This window comes from Branchiostoma lanceolatum, chromosome 17 (genome assembly GCF_035083965.1).
Source record: "Branchiostoma lanceolatum isolate klBraLanc5 chromosome 17, klBraLanc5.hap2, whole genome shotgun sequence".
Taxonomy (NCBI): domain Eukaryota; kingdom Metazoa; phylum Chordata; class Leptocardii; order Amphioxiformes; family Branchiostomatidae; genus Branchiostoma; species Branchiostoma lanceolatum.
The window spans coordinates 17,646,941-17,668,591 of record NC_089738.1 but is presented as its reverse complement, the minus strand read 5'-3'; the positions used below and the strand labels follow the sequence as shown (position 1 = coordinate 17,668,591).

The 21,651-nt window shown below is 41.8% G+C and overlaps 1 protein-coding gene across 2 annotated transcripts in view; it reads left to right on the top strand.

The window, feature by feature from the left end:
* The window catches only part of LOC136422395 (sodium- and chloride-dependent glycine transporter 2-like), an 87,027-nt gene that overhangs the window by 33,341 nt on the left and 32,035 nt on the right, over positions 1-21,651 (top strand). Inside the window, exons 1-2 of one of the 2 annotated variants that reach the window (XM_066410139.1) lie at positions 6,950-6,970; positions 10,182-10,322. In XM_066410139.1, the coding sequence (XP_066266236.1) occupies positions 10,269-10,322 (54 nt within the window). In that variant the 5' untranslated portion in view covers positions 6,950-6,970; positions 10,182-10,268. Of the gene's footprint in view, positions 1-6,949; positions 6,971-10,181; positions 10,323-21,651 lie in introns of those variants that run through there. The other variant, XM_066410138.1, reaches the window with a different exon arrangement.

The window sequence follows — 21,651 nt, the reverse complement described above, 5'->3', positions numbered from 1 at the left end:
CCTAGCTTTATATGTTAGCTGTAGACATGACTTCAAGGCAGACTATTGTCATGTCGCTAAACATCATGTGACTGCCGAGCCCTGCACGACCTATGCCTTAGGCTAGACTTCAGTGCCTGACTAGAAGTCAAGTCTACAGCGAGCATAGAAATGGCAGTAACTCAAGCAAGCTGTTGAAAATTTGAACTGAGCTATTTCATCAGCTACAACTGTATGTCGCCAGGGTTTGTTTGGAGTTCAATGCCCCAGCCTCAAGCTAGGGTTATAGTTGACACAGAGAAAGTGGCTCCCTGCATAGAGTTAACGGTGATGATAAATCAAGCAGGCTGTAAGTTGAACTACCGCATTGCATGAGCTACAAGTGTATAGCATCAGACTTGGCCCCCGCTAAACTTACAAAAAGACCGACTGACAGAGAGATGACTGCCGAGCCCTGTACGACCTATTCCTCAGGTTAGACTTCAGTGCCTGACTATAGAAGTCAAGTCTACAGCGAGCATAGACATGGCAGTAACTCCAGCAAGCTGTTGAACATTCAAAGTAAGCTATTTCATCAGCTACAACTGTGTGTCGTAAGGGTTTGTTTTAGGAGTTCAATGCCCTCACTGCAAGCTAGGTTTCTAGTTAACCCAGAGAAAGGGGATCCCTGCATAGAGTTAATGTTGATGATAAATCAAGCAAGCTGCGCGCTGAAAAACGCATGACATCAGCTACCACTGTATAGCATTAGACTCGGCCTCCGCTAAACTTACAAAAAGACCGACTGACAGAGAGTTAACAGTTGAGCCTTGCCAGATTAATCCCTTATGGCAGACTCCAATGTTATAGCAGAAGCCAAGTCGACATACAGCTGACAGACAATTCGAATTGACGATAACTCAACCAAGTTGTGGAAGTAACGTATTACATCAGCTCAGGGCTCGAAACACTAGGTGCATGTGCACCGAAAATTGGAGCTGTGCGCCTAATCTTTAAAACGTTTAAAGGTACTATTGTATTTTTGTACACTAGCATTCAACAACACAAAATTGAGTGGAATGTCAGCAAAACCTAACTACAAACTACAAACCTTCTTGCCTCTCTTCAGGGCTTGAATTTGAGATACTACAGCTAAAGTTTTAACAAGTGATACAACAAAGGTTTCATCATTTGTCATGACATTTTGATGTCAAAAATATGTGTCTTTCTGTGATAGCTGCACTTACTCCGAAAAATATATATGGAGCACTGTCATCATGCAGCTCCAACCGCAAGGCATTCAATTTGCTTCCACAAAACGTGGCTCACGAAGAGACTAATAAACAGTGACAACCAGACCCTACAAGGCTTGTTTCCAATCAATTGGATGTTAAAGTTCACGTGTCCGGCTAGACGTTAGGTTGGCAGCTAACATAGCTTCCGATAGATCGGTCAAGCTGTGGGACGAACTGTTTTTATTTTTGTTCATTCATTCATGCATATTTAAAAGCAAATCAATCTCTACAACTGGATGGGATTCGGAGATTACTTCCGGACGTTCCGAGTGACATCCACCACTCGTCTTCAGCGTCATTAAAATGAACAGTTATAGTCTCAGATAGAGGGTAAGGTTCGGCCACATTTGTAGTCATGATTTAACACCGACAAATGGGGTACAGATTTTCTTAGAATTCAAAAATAACAACAAGACGAAGTCAAAGTGACGCTGCAGCTAACTATATATATACAAACAGAAAGACAATAAAACAGTACAGGTTTCATAAAAGATAGGCTGTTCTTGCATCAGCCACAACTGTTCCGCATTACTGTTGGTCACCACAAAACGTGTCTTACAAGACGACTGATAGGAAGTGACATCCGGGGTCCGCAAGGTTTGTTTACTTTCTCAGAGTTCAATGTCCGACTTGAAGTCAGACTTACAGTTAATACAGACCTTCCTATTAATCAAACAAGGAGAACTGGCTCATTATTATCATCGTCACTACTTTATACTCTTTGTCCTTTTACTCGTACTGTTTCAGCTCAGCTGCATCTGGACATTGCCGGTATAACCGACCTTCGACGTAACACACCAGCTTCTGTATCTGTATCTATATAGCCGGTATAACCTTGCTTATCCGTATCTATTTGGCCCGTAACACACCTGCTTAGAGAACACACACCTCATGATCATTTCCAATTCATAAGTTCATGATTTGATACAGACGGTGTAAGATATTGGACTAGCGTAATGCATCAGCCACAACTGCACGAAATTCAGACTGTTCTCCTCAGAACTAAGCTTTCGAGACGATGGTTCACATTCAGGTCAAAGCCAGGCCTTTGCCAGTCTCGTCTCCAGCAGCGCGCGTTAGTATCACATTATCAGACTTTGATGTCGGTTTAGGAGTCGTGTCACACTAGGCACGAGAGGAGCGAAGAGAGAGAAGAAAGGGTCAATATTTCAGGTAATGTGTGGATTCGTGAAGAGGTGGTTTGAATTATTTCACTGGCAGGACGTTACGGGTTGTCTTTGAAGTGGCGGCGTGAAGTCATAGGAGGGATCAACTTGTGTTTTGGGGCGCATTCGACATCCGACTTTTATATGTTTAATGTTCTATAGCAACCTATAAAGACATCTCCAAATGTCATATTGTCAATAAATGTCACTTGCATATGTTAAGTTGAAATAGAGCATAATAAAGTTGAGACCTCTTTGTTGAGTCTTATGCCTTTTCACATGAATATATAATAATTTGCTTTTCACGTCCTTTGGCATTCTGACATTCGTTTCTTAGTACTGCCCCGAGAAATGTGTCATTAAAGTTACACACTAGCAGGTTCCACCAGCAAGCCACACAACTTGTTGGTTAGTTAGTTAGTTAGTTGGTTGGTTGGTTGGTTAGTCGGTATGTTGGATAGTTAGTTGGTTAATTTATTTTCTGTAATTTCGTGACGTTCGTGTCCAAAGGACGAAAGGTATCAACTCCCTGACCACTAGTCTAGTATCTATGATACGACAGTTTCCAAACGTGTAGGTTTGCTTCGACACAGCTAACTCGGTAACCTTGTCCTGGCCAGAGAGCGGCGGAACAGTTTCCGCGAGTTGATGAGAAGCTCATTATCCAGAGGAGCCCATGCGGTTCTGCCCTCACCTGGGGTAATTAATGATTTCACACTCCCGTAAGCCGCACGGGTCGGGTGTCAGGGTTGTATGAAGACCTGCACCGATTTTTATCGATCAGAGGTCTTCACAAAAGACACAGCGTGTTCGGTATTGATCCCTGGAACATCGCCATTGATTGGTTTTGAAACAATGTATTTTCGGTAACGGAAGGTCTCTAAGTCTAAATATCGACGGCAGCACCCCTCTGAGTCTCTGTATCAGACTAGCCATAATTGCATATCAAGCAGCTCAGACTCAAAGGTAACCTCAGTAGCATAGACCATCTCTTTGGACTCAAGTATGAGCACTGAGCACCCCTGTCATGTCGCCCCCACTAGCCTTTTGGTATAAACCCGGCAGTTTCCAGTCTCCGTCCCAATCTCTCGTCAATTAAGGTCAAGAACATAACATCACTACCTAAACGGCATTTACCTGCTCGACGTTTAGGTAACTCCTCGGCTACCATCTTGGGGTCCTGACTGGTCTCCACTACTGCTCATTGCCCATGTATCTTCAGGTTGTGACACAACTTCGTTCAAGAAACTCATATTCTTGTTACTTCTTTACGGAATACAATTTCATATCGATTCTTGTTGCCAATTCTCGGTATCTCTTCGGAGCTTGGTGATGATGTAGTCTGAGCACTTAGACCTATGCGAGCTGACTCAAGCTGAGGACTGTACCGATTCAGTCCCCATGCAAAAGGTCACACCGCTTCGATTATGGGACATAAAAGATCATAAAACAGATACAGGCTGTTTGAAAGATATCACTCCTATATTCGGACTAAGGCTAGGTAGTCATCCTCTAATGGTGGAGCATGATGCATTTTCAAGTAGCAAGTGGTAGTGCAATGCAATACAGCTTAGCCATTGGCTTGCGCTTTCAGCCAGGGACACTGGATCACCCTTACTCTTCTCCATAAGTGTGTTGGGCTCTTACAAACGCCTGAAGCTCACATCAACGTTCCCGTCGAAGGTCCTTGGTGAATGAATGATCGAGCAGATGAATGAATAAAATTAATGAGAGTTCAAGTGATGGGATATCTTGTCAGTCAGATGTTTTCTCATGATCCAATGAATGATGATCTGTCGTGCTTTTGCATCTGTAACAATGTTTACCGTCTACTTTGAATGGAATTAAGTTCGCGCACCCAACAAGCGTTGAAAGAAGACGAATGAATGGATGAATGGATGGATGAATGAATGAGAGTTTAAGTAATAGAATACCTTTTGTTGTTTTCTCATGAGCAAATGAAGGACGATTTTTGCATCTGTAACCATATTTACCGTCTACTTTGAATGAAGCTCGTGCACACAACAAGCGAATGGATGAATGAATGAATGAATGAATGAGAGTTGAAGTAATTGAATGTATTATCTTGGCAGTCCGTCATAGTGCGAGCTGATCCGATGAAGAACGATTTGTCATGTTTCTTCTTCTGTAACAAAAGACCCCCCGTGTTGATTGATGACGTAACGATGCGCATGGGTTAATTGTTCCTAAAATATGGCAAGAATCGCGGCAACCTCTGACCTCTACGTAATGGAATGTGCAATCAATTAACTGATAAATGAATCGTTTTATAAACCAAGCGATGGGTCTATAAATCAATCAGTAGGTCTTTTAGGGTACGTAACGCAAACTAATTAAGGGCATTGACAGCCTCATGATTGTTTTAATTACGAGAATTGACGAGGATAATGTACCAGATTTTTCTTGGTTTAGGTTTGGTGGGTTTGGGAGGCTTTGCAAAAACTTTGGGCACATGTATGAGGTCTGTGTATAACACTATGGCGTTCTATTTGAATTGTTCTGATTGTATATGTGTTTGCATTCGTGAACATCAACTGTAACTGTATCCATGAGGTCGATATGAGTTAACCGCCCTTTAGACAAACACACCAGATACTCAGACCAAGGAGGTTTTATATGCTCAGACACACTTTGACAGGGTGTCCTGTCACAAGTAACATTTGCACATGTCATTTTACTGCATGCCAAAGTGAAAATTTTGAACATATTCCAAGCGCTGTTGACCAGCTATTTTGAATGAAGTTCGTGCATCCAACAAGCGTTGAAAGAAGACTCTACATCGCAAACACGCCCCCCCCCCCCCCCAGCATGGGGCTGTGGTCCTATACAGACGGCCCTTGTGTAAGTAACATTCTACAAGCGCCACACATACATGTTAGGTGGATTCTCGGTCGTGCAAAATGGCAACGGATCAGATGTAGCTTTGGTTGTGATCAGAAGGGTCGTGTTGATGGTTGCTATTGAATATTTCATAGTCTTGTACATACTTGAATTTGCCTCTGTGCTCGCTTGTTGACTTTGCTTTGTTATGAACTCTCTACCAGTCTATTTAGGTTGCTGGAAAAATAGTAAAGAACGGAGGTAGTAGATCTCGAAGGACTATCGACATTTTCGGAAACAAGGGAACTCCAGTACAACGACATATAATGGTACTAAGAAGATCCACCGAATCCTGCGGTAGGACTTTTCCCAAGCGCTTAGGTTTCTACGTAGGTTTTCCGTTCATTTTGCGCTTCCTTCTTTTCGCCAGTGGCCTTACCACTCGGAGCCTACCCCACACCTTTGCTTGGAGCTTGTCCAGTAGCGTTCCTCGATCAGCGGGGCGGGAAACCTTTGGTCTAAAAACTCCCGATTGGAAACCGAACCCTGCACCCAGGAGGGCGCTCACGCTGTGCGGGCAACATGCCTCTCTTTAGCCTCAACTGAACTCCTATGGGAGATGGAAAATAGTAGAAATTGCCCATATATGGCGAACGTTTTACTAGAGGAGTTAGCCTCCATTGAACTCTTTCGAGAGCTGGTAAATAGTAGACCATATATGGTTACTCTCCAATTAAGCAGAGGTTGTCGGGGATGAAGCAACATCATGAGTAAACCACAAGACAATCTTGCCTCCCTCTGCTTGGAGATTCCTGAAGCTCATCTCTGGAGGCAAGCCTTCGCGATTCCTCAGCCAGGCGCGCTGCCAGATGCCCTTGGGAAGATCATGAAGGTCACAGAGTCTTAAGTGTTTCTCCAAGGAACACATGGGCGGGAAATTGGTGTGGAAGGAAAGTGGTGTCAGCTTACTCCATACACCTCGGCAGGGTCCTTGTTTTTCCTTCAGGGCATTGACCCTAGCCTCCACCAGGCCTTCCTACGGGGGTATGGATGATAGAATTAGGGTAATAGGGACAAAAAAGGGTAATACTTGGCCGAGAGATAACCTCTACCGATTTCTACTCTTATAACACGCTTTTGCATCCTTTAACCTTCTCCCTGCTGCCAAACTCTGTAACCAATAGGGAATCGGGTGCAAAACGGCTACTTTAGTGTGCTAAAGGTTAAGATTTAGGAAGTGCGTCTGTTTTAATTCACAATTTCCTGACAGCCTCTCGTTGTGATGGCAATACGTCTACATGAATGAACTTCAAAGACCAACCAACAAAACAAGCAAACAAGCAAACAAACAAACAAACAAACAAACAAACAAACAAAACGTATTAGAAATGAATGTTTCAAAGATATTTTAGATCTATTTTTATGATAGACTGGCGCTTGGCCTACAACGTACAATAAAAATGGTATAAATAAACTTGCATTGTAATAAACGTTTCCATGCAAATCGTCGTTCGAAGCTTCTCGGAAGATAATCCGGTGATCATGACATAATCTCCTGGATTTCGATTGTTACGGTCAGTGACGTCGAACGTTTGTTTATGACGCCATAAATCGTTAGAGGAAAATTCCATCGGGTCAGTGGAAAATCACTGGAAAATAGCGCTAAACTCCGGGAATTTCCCATTCTGACTGCCGCAGCCGTGAGTTCAGGTCAGTTCTATGAGTTCGGACTCAATTTTCTTAGGAATGTTAGTAGTTTAGCATCATACGATTTTGCTAATAACTTTCGAATTCATATTTAAACAATACAAAGATTACTTAAGCAACTGGTTAAAGGAAAATTCCATCGGGTCAGTGGAAAATCACTGGAAAATTGCGCTAAACTCCGGGAATTTCCCATTCCGACTGCCGCGGCCGTGAGTTCAGGTCAGCTACATGAGTTCGGACTCATTTTCTGGTGAATGTTAGTATAGTATAATATCATACAATTTTGCGAATAGCTTTCGTATCTATATCTACACAATACAAAAGTTACTTAGGCAACTGGATATATTTTGAAGAGGTCAGGCGTTTCAGGTTCAGCGTCCACTTGCGGCTTCCGTCGGTGACTGACGAAGTGGTAGCCTGAGTGTCATCCTGTTTCAGTTCCAGGCTCTGCCTACACCTAACGGTAAATGTAGAGACAGGAGCTGAAACAGGATGACACTCAGGCTAACGAAATGTATGCTATATAAAACGTCTGACCGTTTACAAAATCTATCCAGTTGCTTCAGTAACTTTTGTATTGTACCTGGATCATGTATAACCTTCTTCGACGCATCTTTCGAATCTCTTTTTGAGCGTAATGCTGAAAGCGTAAAAGCGCACCTAAACGTGTATATACTTTAATTGTCTATACGTTCGATTTGGTAGGTTTGCCTCCAAAATCAAACTTTCGGTTAGGCTTTGTTATATGCTTGTGTGATGGGAAAATAGAATCCATTTCTTTCTTTCTAAACATAAACATTCTCAACTACCGCCGACGTCAATGTTTGTGATACAGTTTTACCGGTAGCGTACTGATAAGCATTACGGATATTATGTAGAACACAGTGGTTCCTCATGTGTGCCATTGCCCTTATTTGCGTTGGGCGTTTGTGTCATTCTAGGTCAAGTGATTTATTCATTCATGCCTCATGCATACGCATTGTGCCCTTTTACAAACATAGTCATAGTACTGGGCCAGAGATAAGCTCCAAGCAGGTGTAAGGATCCGGCTCCTTCGAAGTGTTACAGGTCTGTTTTAGCAACATTGGTTCTCTTTTGTACTACAATTTTAGCCTGTAGCAGGCTCCACAAGTCGCTGAAAAAATAGTAGAAATTGGCTAAATAGACGGATAACATGCCAGAGTAGTTGGTCAGCTAAAGAAGTTACAGCCTTTTGCGACCTATAGGTCGGAGCCTGGTAGAGGCTACTACAATTTATACTTCCTCCTAAGAAAGAATCTGTGTAAAGGCACAGAAAAAGAGTACTAGATGTTGCAAAAACAGGCGCAAAATTTTGAAAATGAGCTTTCCTTACATCTGCTTGGAGAGTACTCGAGCCACTAAGGAGCAGAAGTGACTGCACAGACAATTTGATTGTAACGGATGCTCTGAACAGGAAGGAATGAGCTCTTCCAGGAAAGCAATAACATTTTCCCGGAAATTCGTGGTTTGGAACATTTCCAGGACCTGATTCACCGCAAGAAGCGTGATTCGCTCATAGTCTTTACCATACTCTATCGATTGCTAGAAGAAATAGTAGAAATTGGACAAATAGACTGAATGATATGCCATAGGACTACAGGAGCTAAACAGCCATAGAGTACAATTTACAATCCGACTATTTCGCCAATTTCTACTACTTTTCCAACAACCATTGGAGTCTACTTCGTTCTGTGTAGCACAGTACCGGTAGCTTGGTTCAACAAGAGTACATTAGGTGTTGACTCCTTTATCTTATAACGGCGTTCGAATAACTGCTTTTCGTTTACCCAGGCTCAGGCGTTATTTGCAATCTTAACTTTTTCAAATATTTGTTCTATCACAGAGATTTCTGTCTCTGAACCTCCTTTGTCATGTTTGTTGCGTAGAGACTAATCCTTTAGAATGTCCTTACAGAGACAAAGACGGGAAATTCCAGACGCGATAGTCTTTATTCCGATCCTAAGGGTCGTCTTCCAACAGACACAAGAGCGCTTCAAAATCTTTTCTCAATTTCTGGTTTATGGAATTTATTGTTACTGTAAGGAGGTTCATAACAAACAAACAAACCAACAGACCACACATTTGGGGTTCACTTTTACTCTCCAAGCAGATGTTCGGCTCCGGCTTTTTTTAACGTCTTTTATGCCTTTTAGTCGGGCTGGCTTGGCTTTCTTTCGCTTGGCTTGGCGACATAAAGAAAACGGGGCAAAATTAAAATAAAAAAGCCCGACAAAACAAAAACGTCTAAACTTGAGACGTCAAAAACAAGCCGGAGTCGAACCTCTGCTTGAGAGTAGTTCACTTCTGCATAAGTCTGAAATCACATACTAGTAATCCCTTCTGAATGAAAGATGCTCACTTTTTATAATGATTGACGATGGCTAGTGTTTGTTACCTCGTTTGTTCTTCCTCTTTATCATGGTAAACTTGATAGGATGGTATTCATGATAATGAGTAGGATGGTAATGATAGAGTAAGTGGGCACTGCTTATTATCTCGACGGTCTATCAGATACATGTAATATGATAAATACGTTTGTAGTCCCTGGGGAGATCTAGTTACGGCATTCCGGTATGGCTCCAGCGTGGCATAGAGTACAAAGGCATATTTGCGTTTTTTGAGAGAAAAAACACACGTAAAAGTCTTATGGGCTAGAAAAGATCGTGTTACAATCTACTTCTTGCTGAGTTTAATTGTTCCAACTTGTAGGAAGAGCAGTGGGAAAGCAATGTCTAAGAATATTTCCTTGGAAAATTCAGAAGCGCCTATAAAAAGAAATGCCCTATTGTCGTTGGTATTCCCGTGTTCTAATCCATCTTTCTAAACTGAACATTTCATGACTAAAATCTAAGATATGTACCAACATGTGAAGATACCTGTGTAAGAAACTAGGCGGAGCCAATGCTTAAAAATTAAGAAGCGCAATATTTTTCTTCGTAACGAAATGCTTGCTATTCCCGTGTCCTAATTGATCTTTCTAAAAACTGAAGATTTCGTGATTAAGATAAAAGATACATGTCGCAATATTCTTCCCAATATTCCTAACGAAATGCTTGTCCTAATTAGCCTTTTCAGCTGCGGATCTGTCCCCGTCCGTGCGATCCCGTCCGGGGGTCATCAGAGCGGGCTCTCTCCCGCCCCCAATTATCCCGTCCTGATTACGTATTCGTCTCACGTGTTCTCCTCCCGGCAGCCCACCGCGGGACCAGGCGGGATTTTGACGGCAGAGAGCGGCACCGCGATAGTAGCACCGCGAGGACTCAGCGGCAGAGACGGCAACATGACGGGGGACACGCCGAACGAGCAGCCCACGGAGCTGAAGCAGCTCGACCCGGTAAGTGTGCCGTCTTCGTTCCCGTCTTTAAGACCTTAGACTTAGCTGTAGATAAGTCCCAGAAAGAGAGCGAATTCTTGGGAAGGTTTGCCCGACCGGCGAGTGGAAGAAAGGCGCAGCAGGAGTTTCTAAAGAACCGACGCCGCGGCTCCTCGTGGTAAATTTTGTTTGTTCGGCTTGTTTTGTCTTTTATCTCCGACGTATTGTCTTACCAAATACGTTCAGTACACTGTGTTCGAGTTGATAGACGTTTGATTATGTAGGGTTTGTGTGAGCGCGTGTTTGGAAGGAGAGTTTTAAACGTTAGAGATAACGGTACCGGGTAGTCGTGCCGTAGTGGTAGCGCTGCTGGAGTTGAGAGCTGGGTGGAAATTTCCACGCCGCTGTGTTGTGATGGGCAGATGATGGTGTTTGATGCCCGCCGGGCGATCGCGCCTATCTGAGATGTTTGCGCGCACGCCGTCAACAGTTGTGGCGTCCAGAAAAGGACTTAAAACGGGGAGACACATGCTTACAGTAGTCACAGTGCTACAGGGGATGGGTAACATACATGTACAACTGTACCACACGCTAAGCTTCTGGTGCTACGCACATGTGTAACGCAAACACACACTCAAACACCGAACCGTCAACGCCAAACAGCTGGTTTAGACCCTAAGAAAACAAGATGCAAATCTTTTCTGAAGTGTCCACTTCTAAACGCCTGAAAGGATGCCGAAAATGGGGAAAGAAAGAGGGAAGAAAAGTTTTGATGAATGGACGGATTCCATTGTAACGTTTTCCCCACCCCACCCCTGCCTCATGCATAAACAGTGGCGGTGGGAAGTACCAATTTCCAGGTAGTTTGCATTTCCTTTGCACTGACCCACTGCCGCCATTAGGCGGCTTCGGGACAGTTCCGGGGTCGACGTCGCTTTGGTCTGGAATAGTGTAGTTATATTTTGTTAGCCTCTGTGGATCGCTGGAAAAACTAGAAAAATAGTAGAAATTGGCCAAATAGACTGTCAGGAAAGTCAGCCGCCAATATCGTCCAATGGGCGCGGGCGCCTATTGGTGGCTGACTCCCCATATACTATTTGGCCAATTTCTACTATTTTTCCAGTGATCTACGTACTAGCCTGGTATAGTTGGCGTTGGCGTTACTTTGGTCAGAATACTGTTGTATTTTGTTGGGTTATTAGAAAATATATGTAAGCGGAAATTGTTGACTCTTTCAATTATGGGTTTGGCTTCGTCAGAAATACTGTTAGGTTTTACTGAAAGTCTGAAGCATTGCAAATATAGCTCCTTCTCTTTGCCTGATGTAAAATTGTTCCTTGATTTTAACCCTTTTCGTATAAACATCTCAATGCAGAATAGATAATTGTAATAAACTTTATAAATACTGTAAACAATCGTCTGGTTTTTCCCTTGAGGAAAGTGTCATGTCATGTTGAATTCAGTGTAAAAGAACCCTCATTGCCTATGTTTAGGTACATGTATGTGAGAAGTGTAGACAGGATCAATTTTTCACAAAAATTGAAAAAAAGGGGAAAACTTAAAAAAAACTAGACCCTTGGCTTTCCATCAAAATTAAAGAAAAAAAAATCACTAACATGAAAAAAACAAAACAATACAGAAATCACCTTCATGATGTCTTTCTTTTATTTAACCTTCTCCCTGCTGCCTAACTCTGTAACCAAAAAAGTATTGATTCCCAAACAGCTACAGTCAAACCTGCCTAGGCGACCACCTTTTCAACGCGACCACCTGGCCATGGCGACCGCTTTTTCTCGGTCCCGAAAATTTTCCCCATAGGCACAAGCATTAAGCTGCCTGCCCAAGGCGACCACCCGTCCAACGCGACCGCGACCGCCACGAATTGGGACCGCACAGAGCACAATACCTGCCCATGGCGGCCGCCTCATTTTTAAGCGTGTGGTGACATCAGATCATTTTGCTGTCGGATTTCACGGAAATGTTTTCAAGACTGTAAAGGACAAAAATAAGGACAAAAATATATGGAATAGCAATGTTATAGCATCGATTCCTCCATGAAATGTTAAATAAAATGTTCCCCTTGTAAAGACAAATGTTTGTAATGTTGTTGTGCCTATCGTAATCCTATAGTTAAACGCAAACTCAGTTCCGTTTAAACTCAATTTTCAAAACGAATACGTAGTGCATGGCGTCAAAAAGTCAGATTTCACTGAAATTACTATCTATTTCTTGTATTTTCAACAAAAATGTGTCTGTGTCTTGCTAAATTCCGCCGAAAAATGCTCTCGCGGTGGGCAAAACATCGGGAGAGAAATGTTGTTCCTTGGTCCCGACGCCATCTTGGATTTGGGGCGGCCCGGATTTGGCGGTACGCTGACCTTTTCTAAAACACGATGCTTTTGTGTATGAACATTAACGAATACTCTAGTTATTGGTGAAAATTAAGATTCTTATTTTCTTTTTATTCCCATGAATCTCACAAACTTTTATTGGACGCTGTGCGTTCTGCTGCACTGACTTACCTTTCGATGCGGTCGCACAGAGCTTGGCGGCACGACGAAATCACACCGTTCCGTTTTCATCTTTAGTTGTCAGATCGAAAACTTTTTGACCTTTTCATCCAGCGGTCGGCGCCCTAAAAAAGGCTGTGACCAGCAGGCGTTTTCTAGGGATCTGTCTTAGTCCTTAAACTTCGATGATGTGCGTGTGTGTGTGTACTCATTTAATGTAACATGTGAATGCGGGAGGGCGCTGCAAGATCATCGAGGCAACCATAGTTTTGTATTAGAAATTATGACGAAAATTTGTACACGATGTAGCGGTATACAATTATTACATCGATAACGGAAAATGCAATTTTTTTAGGGTCTTTCTATCAATCAGAATTGAACCTGGTGGGGGTCATGCTGTCTAAATTCACATAATTTTCCATCCATTTACGTACTGTATTTGAAAACCTCGACCTGGAAACATGTGAGTGGAATCCTCTTCATGGCGACCACCTGTCCATCGCGACCGTTTTTGCTCGGTCCGCCGGGTGGTCGCCTTGGGCAGGTTTGACTGTACTTCAGTGTGCTAAAGATTAAAGATGCATGTTTGTGTTAAAGTTTAACATGACAACATGGTGACTGTCTGGCCTGATATCTATTACAATGTTTAGCTTTCCAAAGATCCTAACTTTGCCAAAAATTATGGGCAGGGTACTAGGGTAGTGACCATTTAATCTCCAAGCAGATCTACCTGTGGCAAGGCAGTATCAAAAGGGCCAACCAGTATTCAAAGCCACCAATGGCTTTTGATACTGGTGGGCCCCTTTGATACTGCCTTGCAAGTTGCCACCAATAGATCTGCTTGGAGACTAGTGATCATTGGGAGATGGACCAAAGTTGAACAAGCCAGATTGCCTGTCTTGGAGCCCGCTGTATTTTTCGTCACCCCCTTGACGATTTATAGTGGCCCATCCCTGAATGTCATGGTCAAGTTGATGCTACCCAGAGGTCCTCATGTGGGCACAAGGGGAAAACGACGTTGGGGTTTTGTCGCTCGTAAAAGTCTGTCAATTTCTCAGCAGCTTCAACTTAAACTTGGCCATGCCAGGTCAATTCATTGGTTCTTGCATTTTGAAAAAAAAGTTGAACTGGAATATTAATGTGCAAACAGTCTGTGCGGAAAATCTGTAACATATACTACCATAATTCCACCAGGGTACATAATTCCACCACCCTGAAAAGATATGTCCAAACAGATCTCCAACCCAACGTCCCCCAGTATAACTTTAATGCACTCCTGCATATCTAAACTGTGCATACGTGGGGGATGCTGCACTAGAGATCTCTCAAACCCATTGTTTTTCAAAGTGGCAGATTTATGTAACCCGGCAGAGACAGTACACAAAGTTTCAGGGTGTGAAGAAAAGGTTTTCAAAGCTAGATCTATACGACCAGCCCTATGTATTGGTTATGATGTCTTGTTAACTTTTTGCCTGAAAATGTCAGAAAACAAAGAAATAAATTGGTGTGACCTAAGAACAAACTGGCCATGTCACTACTTCTGTAGTCATGCATAGGTGCACTGTGGGCTCTTCACCAAAAGCAAAACATAGGACAAGATGGTAACATTATAGTCTTTGACCTGTATTTCTATTGTGTACACATGTACCCGTGTTGTTCTGTGCACAATAGAAATACAAGAAGGTTGTCTAGATTTACCTCTTGGTTCCCTGTTTCATTACTCACTTGTAGTTTTTCTGTGCGTTTGTTTACCGTCATTGTTTTTGCTAGAACAGCCCTAACTCAGTAATGCTTCGGTCCCATTTCCAATCCGGGGCCCGGCCGGGCAACTTGTGGGAACTTAAAAATATGATATAAAAGACAGGTTTAGACATCAAAAGACACAAAACGTATAACAATTACTCCTTTACATATATCGTGAATTTTCTTGTTCTGCATTTTTTTAAATTTTTAATTTTCGCAAACAGTCCAGATTTGAAATGGAACCTAAGCATAACTGGTACAGTTTGTGAGGATTTATGGAGCGGATGAAATATTTAGTAGTTAAATTAGTACTGCAATGAACTCAGCAAAATAAAGATTGTCTTTTATTACTCTAATACACAATACAGCTGTGTCCTTGAAGAGATATGATAAATCAAACACATAAAAGTACTAAAAAGTAATGGATTCATTTTGAGCTTGGCTGGAATTGCTTTCAAACATTGCTGAAGATTTTATGTTTTCTTGATAGTGGGAGTGAAAATTTGATCAGCAATTGGTGACCAGTGTCTTCACATGATTCAGGGCTCAAAATACCAACGGAATCTGTAAGTGTGACAGCAATTTGCAGCAATTTTAAGTTGCATTGATAGACTGTAAGACACTTACGGATACAACACTTCGTCCTTGTGGGTGGGTGGGCTGTATGAAAATACTGGTGCATTTGTTTTCTTGAGTAGTCCTTATTTCTGTTTTAGGGTCCGTTTTCCCATCATTTAGATGTACATCTCATTCTGTGTAACGGTACGTATTTGTAATGCCTGTGCTATATGTGTGTAATACAGCCTCACTGGTTCTAACTATGTCCATTCTTCAAAATTAGCATTGCTTATGATGCCAAAAAAAGAAGAAAAAAAACAACAAGTTCAAGAAACTCAACAAATGTCTGAATAATTTTGATACAACAAGAATTTCTCTAAAATTACCATCAAAAATCTATTTTAATTCTAGTATTGGAGCTACTTTCTAAAACCTCTATACCTCTAATAAAGATAAAAGCATACCAGTAATAAAGGAGCTGACTTATACATTGTATGACGTAGATGTGACAGGGGGTCATGTATGATATGTGACATTTAAATCCAGGGTAACAACTGACCTGCTCCCAACTGTTGTCGCCCCCCTTTCTAGCCTGACCCCAACATTCCACCCCTGGTCTCTGGGCTTCTGCATTTGCTACTTGTTTAGACAGGAGCTTGCCTTTGTCAAAAGTTGTGGAGGATCTTTTCGGGTGTTATCAGTATACAAATGCACTAGGACTTCTCAGATAATTATGGTGGATGACCCAACAATGAACTTCAGGCGTGTTTGACTGTCAAAAACTGTCAAGGGTGTTCTTGAGGTTTGCAAGAGTACTGGTAACATAAACTGTCACAGTTTTGTCTGCATGATACTAATTTAGTGACTAATATCTCTTTTTTGGGTGAGTGTTTCTTGTGTTAGACTTAAAAGTGTGTCTGTGTTTTGACATGGTATCTTTAGTGCTGAGGCTATTGGGGGGGGGGGGGGTTCAAGAGCACCATTATAGGAGCACTAATCAGCCTTTCTTTCATTAGTTCCTGTCAGTGTCTGCCCAAACACTTGGTCATGTTGTTGACATAGTTGTGAAATGTTATGAAAAGTATCTTGCAAACTGGTATCACTAAAACCTTCATGTGTATCCTCTGGACCTAGACAGTGTCGCATTACCTTCCAGATAAGATGGTTGCCTGTTAGCGTTTCATCTGTCAGCCACTCACTTAGCCTGTACATAACCTGCCAAAGACTTGTGCAGTTTATTTTTCTTGCCAGTTTAGCTACCAGTCATCTGCTGTTGTCATTACCTTTGCCAAGAAGGTTATGTTTTTGGTGGTGTTTGTACATGTGTATGTGTGTACATTTGTATGTTTGCATGCTACCGAGAAAGCATTATGCTTTGTCCTCAGTCAAAGGTTCGACCGCTTTTATGTTGGTACATCATGTATATGGATGAACAACATACAACGTAGCTCTAGAAGGCTTAGATGGATTGTACTGGTATATCACTATACATGTACATCTATGTGGGTAGGTCTTGAAAAGACTTTGAAATTATTACATTTTGGGCCTCCTATAGGCTTTTTATGGTACTGCAGCTGAACTTAATATCTCATGGATGATGTTGAGAAAATCATTATTTGAATTATTTTGATCCCAACTTGGGAAGCTTTGTTCCCCTTACTCCGCTCGTCCCTGTCACCTCCATTTCTTTAAATGTTTAAATTTTCACTGTGGTTAAATGGTCACACTTTTCGCAGTTACCTTCTTCTTCTCCTTTTCATCCTGACGGACGATCGGTTGACGGGCGATCGGTTCAGCGTCGATGGACTTTTCGCGGTAACCTATTCACCATAAAAATGCATGTTCTGTCTTCTGCTGGCCTACCACCTTGTTTCAACTGAAAACTGAAAACCACCACATGCACTGATTTTCTACCTTTCTCAGTTTCTGTGAAATCCAATCCCAGCAAACTTGAAAATGCATTTACAGTAATTTTCCTGCCAGCTACAATGTACCAGTCACCTGTTGTTGTGTGGCCTTGCAAAGGAAAAAAAAAGCTATTGAAGCCTCAACATTCTTTCCTTTTCAGCATCCTATAATCTACTGTCCATGTAGAGGACAGAGATTTGTACCGTGACGACTGGAATGAACCAAATCTACTTCTGGAATGAGGTCAACACAAATTAATCCTGCATGTTCCTTAGTTCAGCAACAAAAGATTGACCTTGGCAAGAAATTCCTGTCTTCTTTTCCTACAAATTAGAGCTCAAGATCATTGATATTGTCTTTCGATTTTTTAATGATAGTCTTGGTTACGACTCAGAGACAATTTCATAGTCATCATAATTCATTTCTGTAAAATATGAAGTAGGAGTTGGTCTTACTTGAATTTTACCATTGTCTACACCGAGAGGAAGAATTTGCTGTTCCAACATTTTGAAAAACCGTTTCCAAAGCAAGTCAAATACAGTCAAACCTGCCTAGGCGACCACCTTTTCAACGCGACCACCTGGCCATGGCGACCGCTTTTTCTCGGTCCCGAAAATTTTCCCCATAGGCACAAGCATTAAGCTACCTGCCCAAGGCGACCACCTGTCCAACGCGACCGCGACCGCCACGAATTGGGACCACACAGAGCACAATCCCTGCCCATGGCGGCCGCCTAATTTTCAAGCGTGTGGTGACATCGGATCAGTTTGCTGTCGGATTTCACGGAAATGTTTTCAAGACTTTGAAGGACAAAAATAAGGACAAAAATATATGGAATAGCAATGTTATAGCATCGATTCCTCCATGAAGTTTTTTAATAAAATGTTCCCACTATAAATATTGTAAAGACAAATGTTTGTGATGTTGTTGTGCCTATCGTAATCTTATAGTTTACCGCAAACTCAGTTCGGTTTAAACTCAATTTTCAAAACGAATACGTAGTACATGGCGCCATAAAGTCAGATTTCACAGAAATTACTATCTATTTCTTGTAGTTTCAACAAAAATTTGTCTGTGTCTTACTAAATTCCGCCGAAAAATGACTTCGCGGCGGGCAAAACATCGGGCGAGAAATGTTGTTCCTTGGTCCCGACGCCATCTTGGATTTGGCACGGCCCGGATTGGGCGTACCGCTGACCTTTCTAAAACACGATGCTTTTGTGTATGAACATTTACGAATACTCTAGTTATTGATGAAAATTAATATTCTTATTTTCTTTTTATTTCCCGGTGAATCTAACAAACCTTTATTGGACGCTGTGCGTTCTGGCTGCACTGACTTACCTTTCGATGCGGTCGCACAGAGCTTGCCGCGCCGCGCCGAAGTCACACCGTTCCGTTTTCATCTTTAGTTGTCAGATCGAAAACTTTTTGCCCCTTTTATCCAGCGGTCGGCGCCCCAAGAAAGGCTGGGGCCAGCAGGTGTTTCTAGGGATTTGTCTTAAAGGACTTTAAACTTCGATGATGTGCGTGTGTGTGTGTACTATTTAATGTAACGTGAATGCGGGAGGGCGCTGCGTTTGTAGTCAAAATATTATGACGAAAATTTGTACACGATGTAGCGGTACACAATTATTACAACGATAATGGAAAATGTAATTTTTGTAGGATCTTTCTGTCGATGAGAATTGAACCTGGTGGGGGTCATGCTGTCTAAATTGACATAATTTTCCATCCATTTACGTACTGTATTTGAAAACCTCGACCTGGAAACATGTGAGTGGAATCCTCTTCATGGCGACCACCTGTCCATCGCGACCGTTTTTGCTCGGTCCGCCGGGTGGTCGCCTTGGGCAGGTTTGACTGTAGTAGCTCAAGATCATTAATATTGTCCTTTGACTGTTTTACGATAGTTTTGTCAATAGTTTTGGTTACCACTCAAAGACAGTTTCACAGTTATCATAATTTATTTCTGTACAACATGAAGTGCGAGTTGGTTTTACTTTAATTTTACCATTGTCTACACTGAGAGGGAGAATTTGTTGTTCCAACGTTTTGAAATATTATTTCCAAAGCAAGTCTAATAGGAGCTCAAGATCATTAATATTGTCTTTTGACTGTTTGACGGTTGTTTTGGTTGCGACGATTTCATAGTCATCTGTACAACATGAAGTGCGAGTTGGTTTACTTGACTTTAACCATTGTCTACACTGAGAGGAAGAATTTGTTGTTCCAACGTTGTGAAAAACCGTTTCCCCTCACCCAATTTCGTCCTGCTGTGCTGCTCAACTCCGCAGCAGAGCTCAACAAAAGCAACTGAAATCTGATTTACATTCAAAACCTGACAACAGAAGGCGAGGGAGAAAACTAGCGTCTCTAACGTCCCATCCGTTAAATCGTGACGTCCAAACAAAGAGGAGGAGAGCTCACGGCACCAATCCTAACGTTACGCCTCGAGATCTCATTAATCACATCTCGCTTTCCCTTTCAATCAAACCCCTTTCGCTTTCCAAACCCTCTCCTTGTTTGAAGGGATTTGGGGGATCAAGCTGCCGGAGTGGAAGATATGAAGTCAGCAAAATCGTGCTTTTCAGGACTTCTTTTGTACAAACGGAGGATTAGCGTTCCTTCTTTGAATTTGAGGCACATCCAGGACGTCTTACTCATTTAACGGCTTCCTTTTTTTTGCTGTTGAAGCAGAAGGCGACAGTTGTTGTTACTGTTGATATGTAGATTTTTTTCAATGTTATTAGCAACTCTGAGAGATAATTATTTTGCAAAGGTTGCTTTTCATTGGTTTGTTTGTGAGTAGTTTTTGTATGAACAGAATAGCTTTGAAAAATGAAAACTTCCTTGAATTTGGTTTGGCCTAACTTAAAGGAATATAAAACTGTAGGTGATTAGTTTTGGCCAAACATTCAATTCATAATCATATCAAAGACTGCGTTTGGAATTAAGTGTGCATGAACTTGATGCAATTTGTTGTTAGAGGTTGTATCATAAAAGGTGTATCAACTGATTTACAACTTTTTTGAAAGGAAATTTCCTGCCTTTTTTTATTTTGACTGATGACTTTTGAGTTCAGATCACCATCACTGAAACGATAAATGATTCATTGTCATAATCTTCATAAACAAGATTTTCAAAGCAAAGAAATTGAAAATAAAGAAATAAACATTTACATTTTGTTTCCAAGGACAGGTGCACACATTTGTTTTATTCAAATCATTTGAGAACCGTGGAAAAATTCATTTGGCCTTGTTATAGTGGGTCAGAGTCTGTTGATAGCATCTGTTAACCTTTGTTATGCATACCAGACATATTTCACCCTCCACACTCCAGTATTCTCCCATATTCTCCCATCTGTTCACTACCATCACATTTCACCTCAAGTTTCCAAACATCCAAATTCTACCTTCTGAGTTGTACTTTCCTAGTTTCAGCTTTTACTTAATGGTCAGAGTTAGGCGCATCTGTCCACCCTTTGTTGTGCATACCATACATATTTCATCCTCCCGTACCCCTCTATTCCTCCCATCTGTTCACTACCATCACATTTCCCCTCAGGTTTCTACACAAACCCTGAACAGGTGTACAGAGACTTCAGACGTCACTTTCTTGGAAGTCTCCTCTTTGCCTAAGGATTTTAAGTCGTTAGTGATTTAGCAGCTCGTTAATTTCAGTTTTTCTGGTGGACGGGGCGGGTAAATTGGGGCAATCCATCAACCGGAGGACATTTTTCTGGTTGAGCGTGGGTTGTTATGGAGAGGATTTGCTCACTTGTTGTTTAGTTGGAGTGTCAGGAATTTCACTTGTCTTTTGTTGATATTGAGTACGCTAGGCAGTGTAGTCCAATACCAAATAAGGCTTGGGCCAGATTAATGCATTTACAAGTGCTTGTACATTTTCACTCTCCTTTTTTCGTCATGAAATCTAATAGAAGTCTTTACATAGATTTGTTCCTAACTTTATATCTGTTGGACTTGAGATTCTTTGCAGTCTCTGATGAAAGATAGCGGATGCTGTCTGAAACGTCTGACCATTTACAAACTTTATCGAGTTGCTTGAGAGAAACTTTTGTATTGTGTATCTCATTACCTAGATGTCTCTAACCTTCATTGATGGTTTTTATCTTCCTTTCAATGTTAATAAGTTTAGACGAAATTTGATTTTAACAAATATCTAACCTTAACACGCATCAAAAAGTTAGCTACTTTTGGGAAGCTTTGTATATGGAATTTCTATGTAGATGAGTCTCTAACTTTCTTACCCATAATCCTCTCTGTCATGATTGACATGTGATTGACATGTGGTAAGGTCACTCCTGATGGTCCAATTACACAGTTGAACACACCCATTTCTGAGGAAATGGTCTGTCACAAGATGCCTTTAAAAATCTTTGTTTTGGTGGGTCTCTAACTTTTTTACCCAGAATGCTCTCTGTCGTGATTGACATGTCGCTAAGGTCACCCCGATGGGCCATTAGACGCACCCCATTGCTGGTGACACATGGGTTTTCCCACAACTACTTCCAAGACTGTCATTGCCCACTTCCTCAGAAAAGTAGCCTACGTTACTAGCTTTTCCTAGCTGGATGCCAGACCCCAATCTCTAGAATATCAATCTAATAT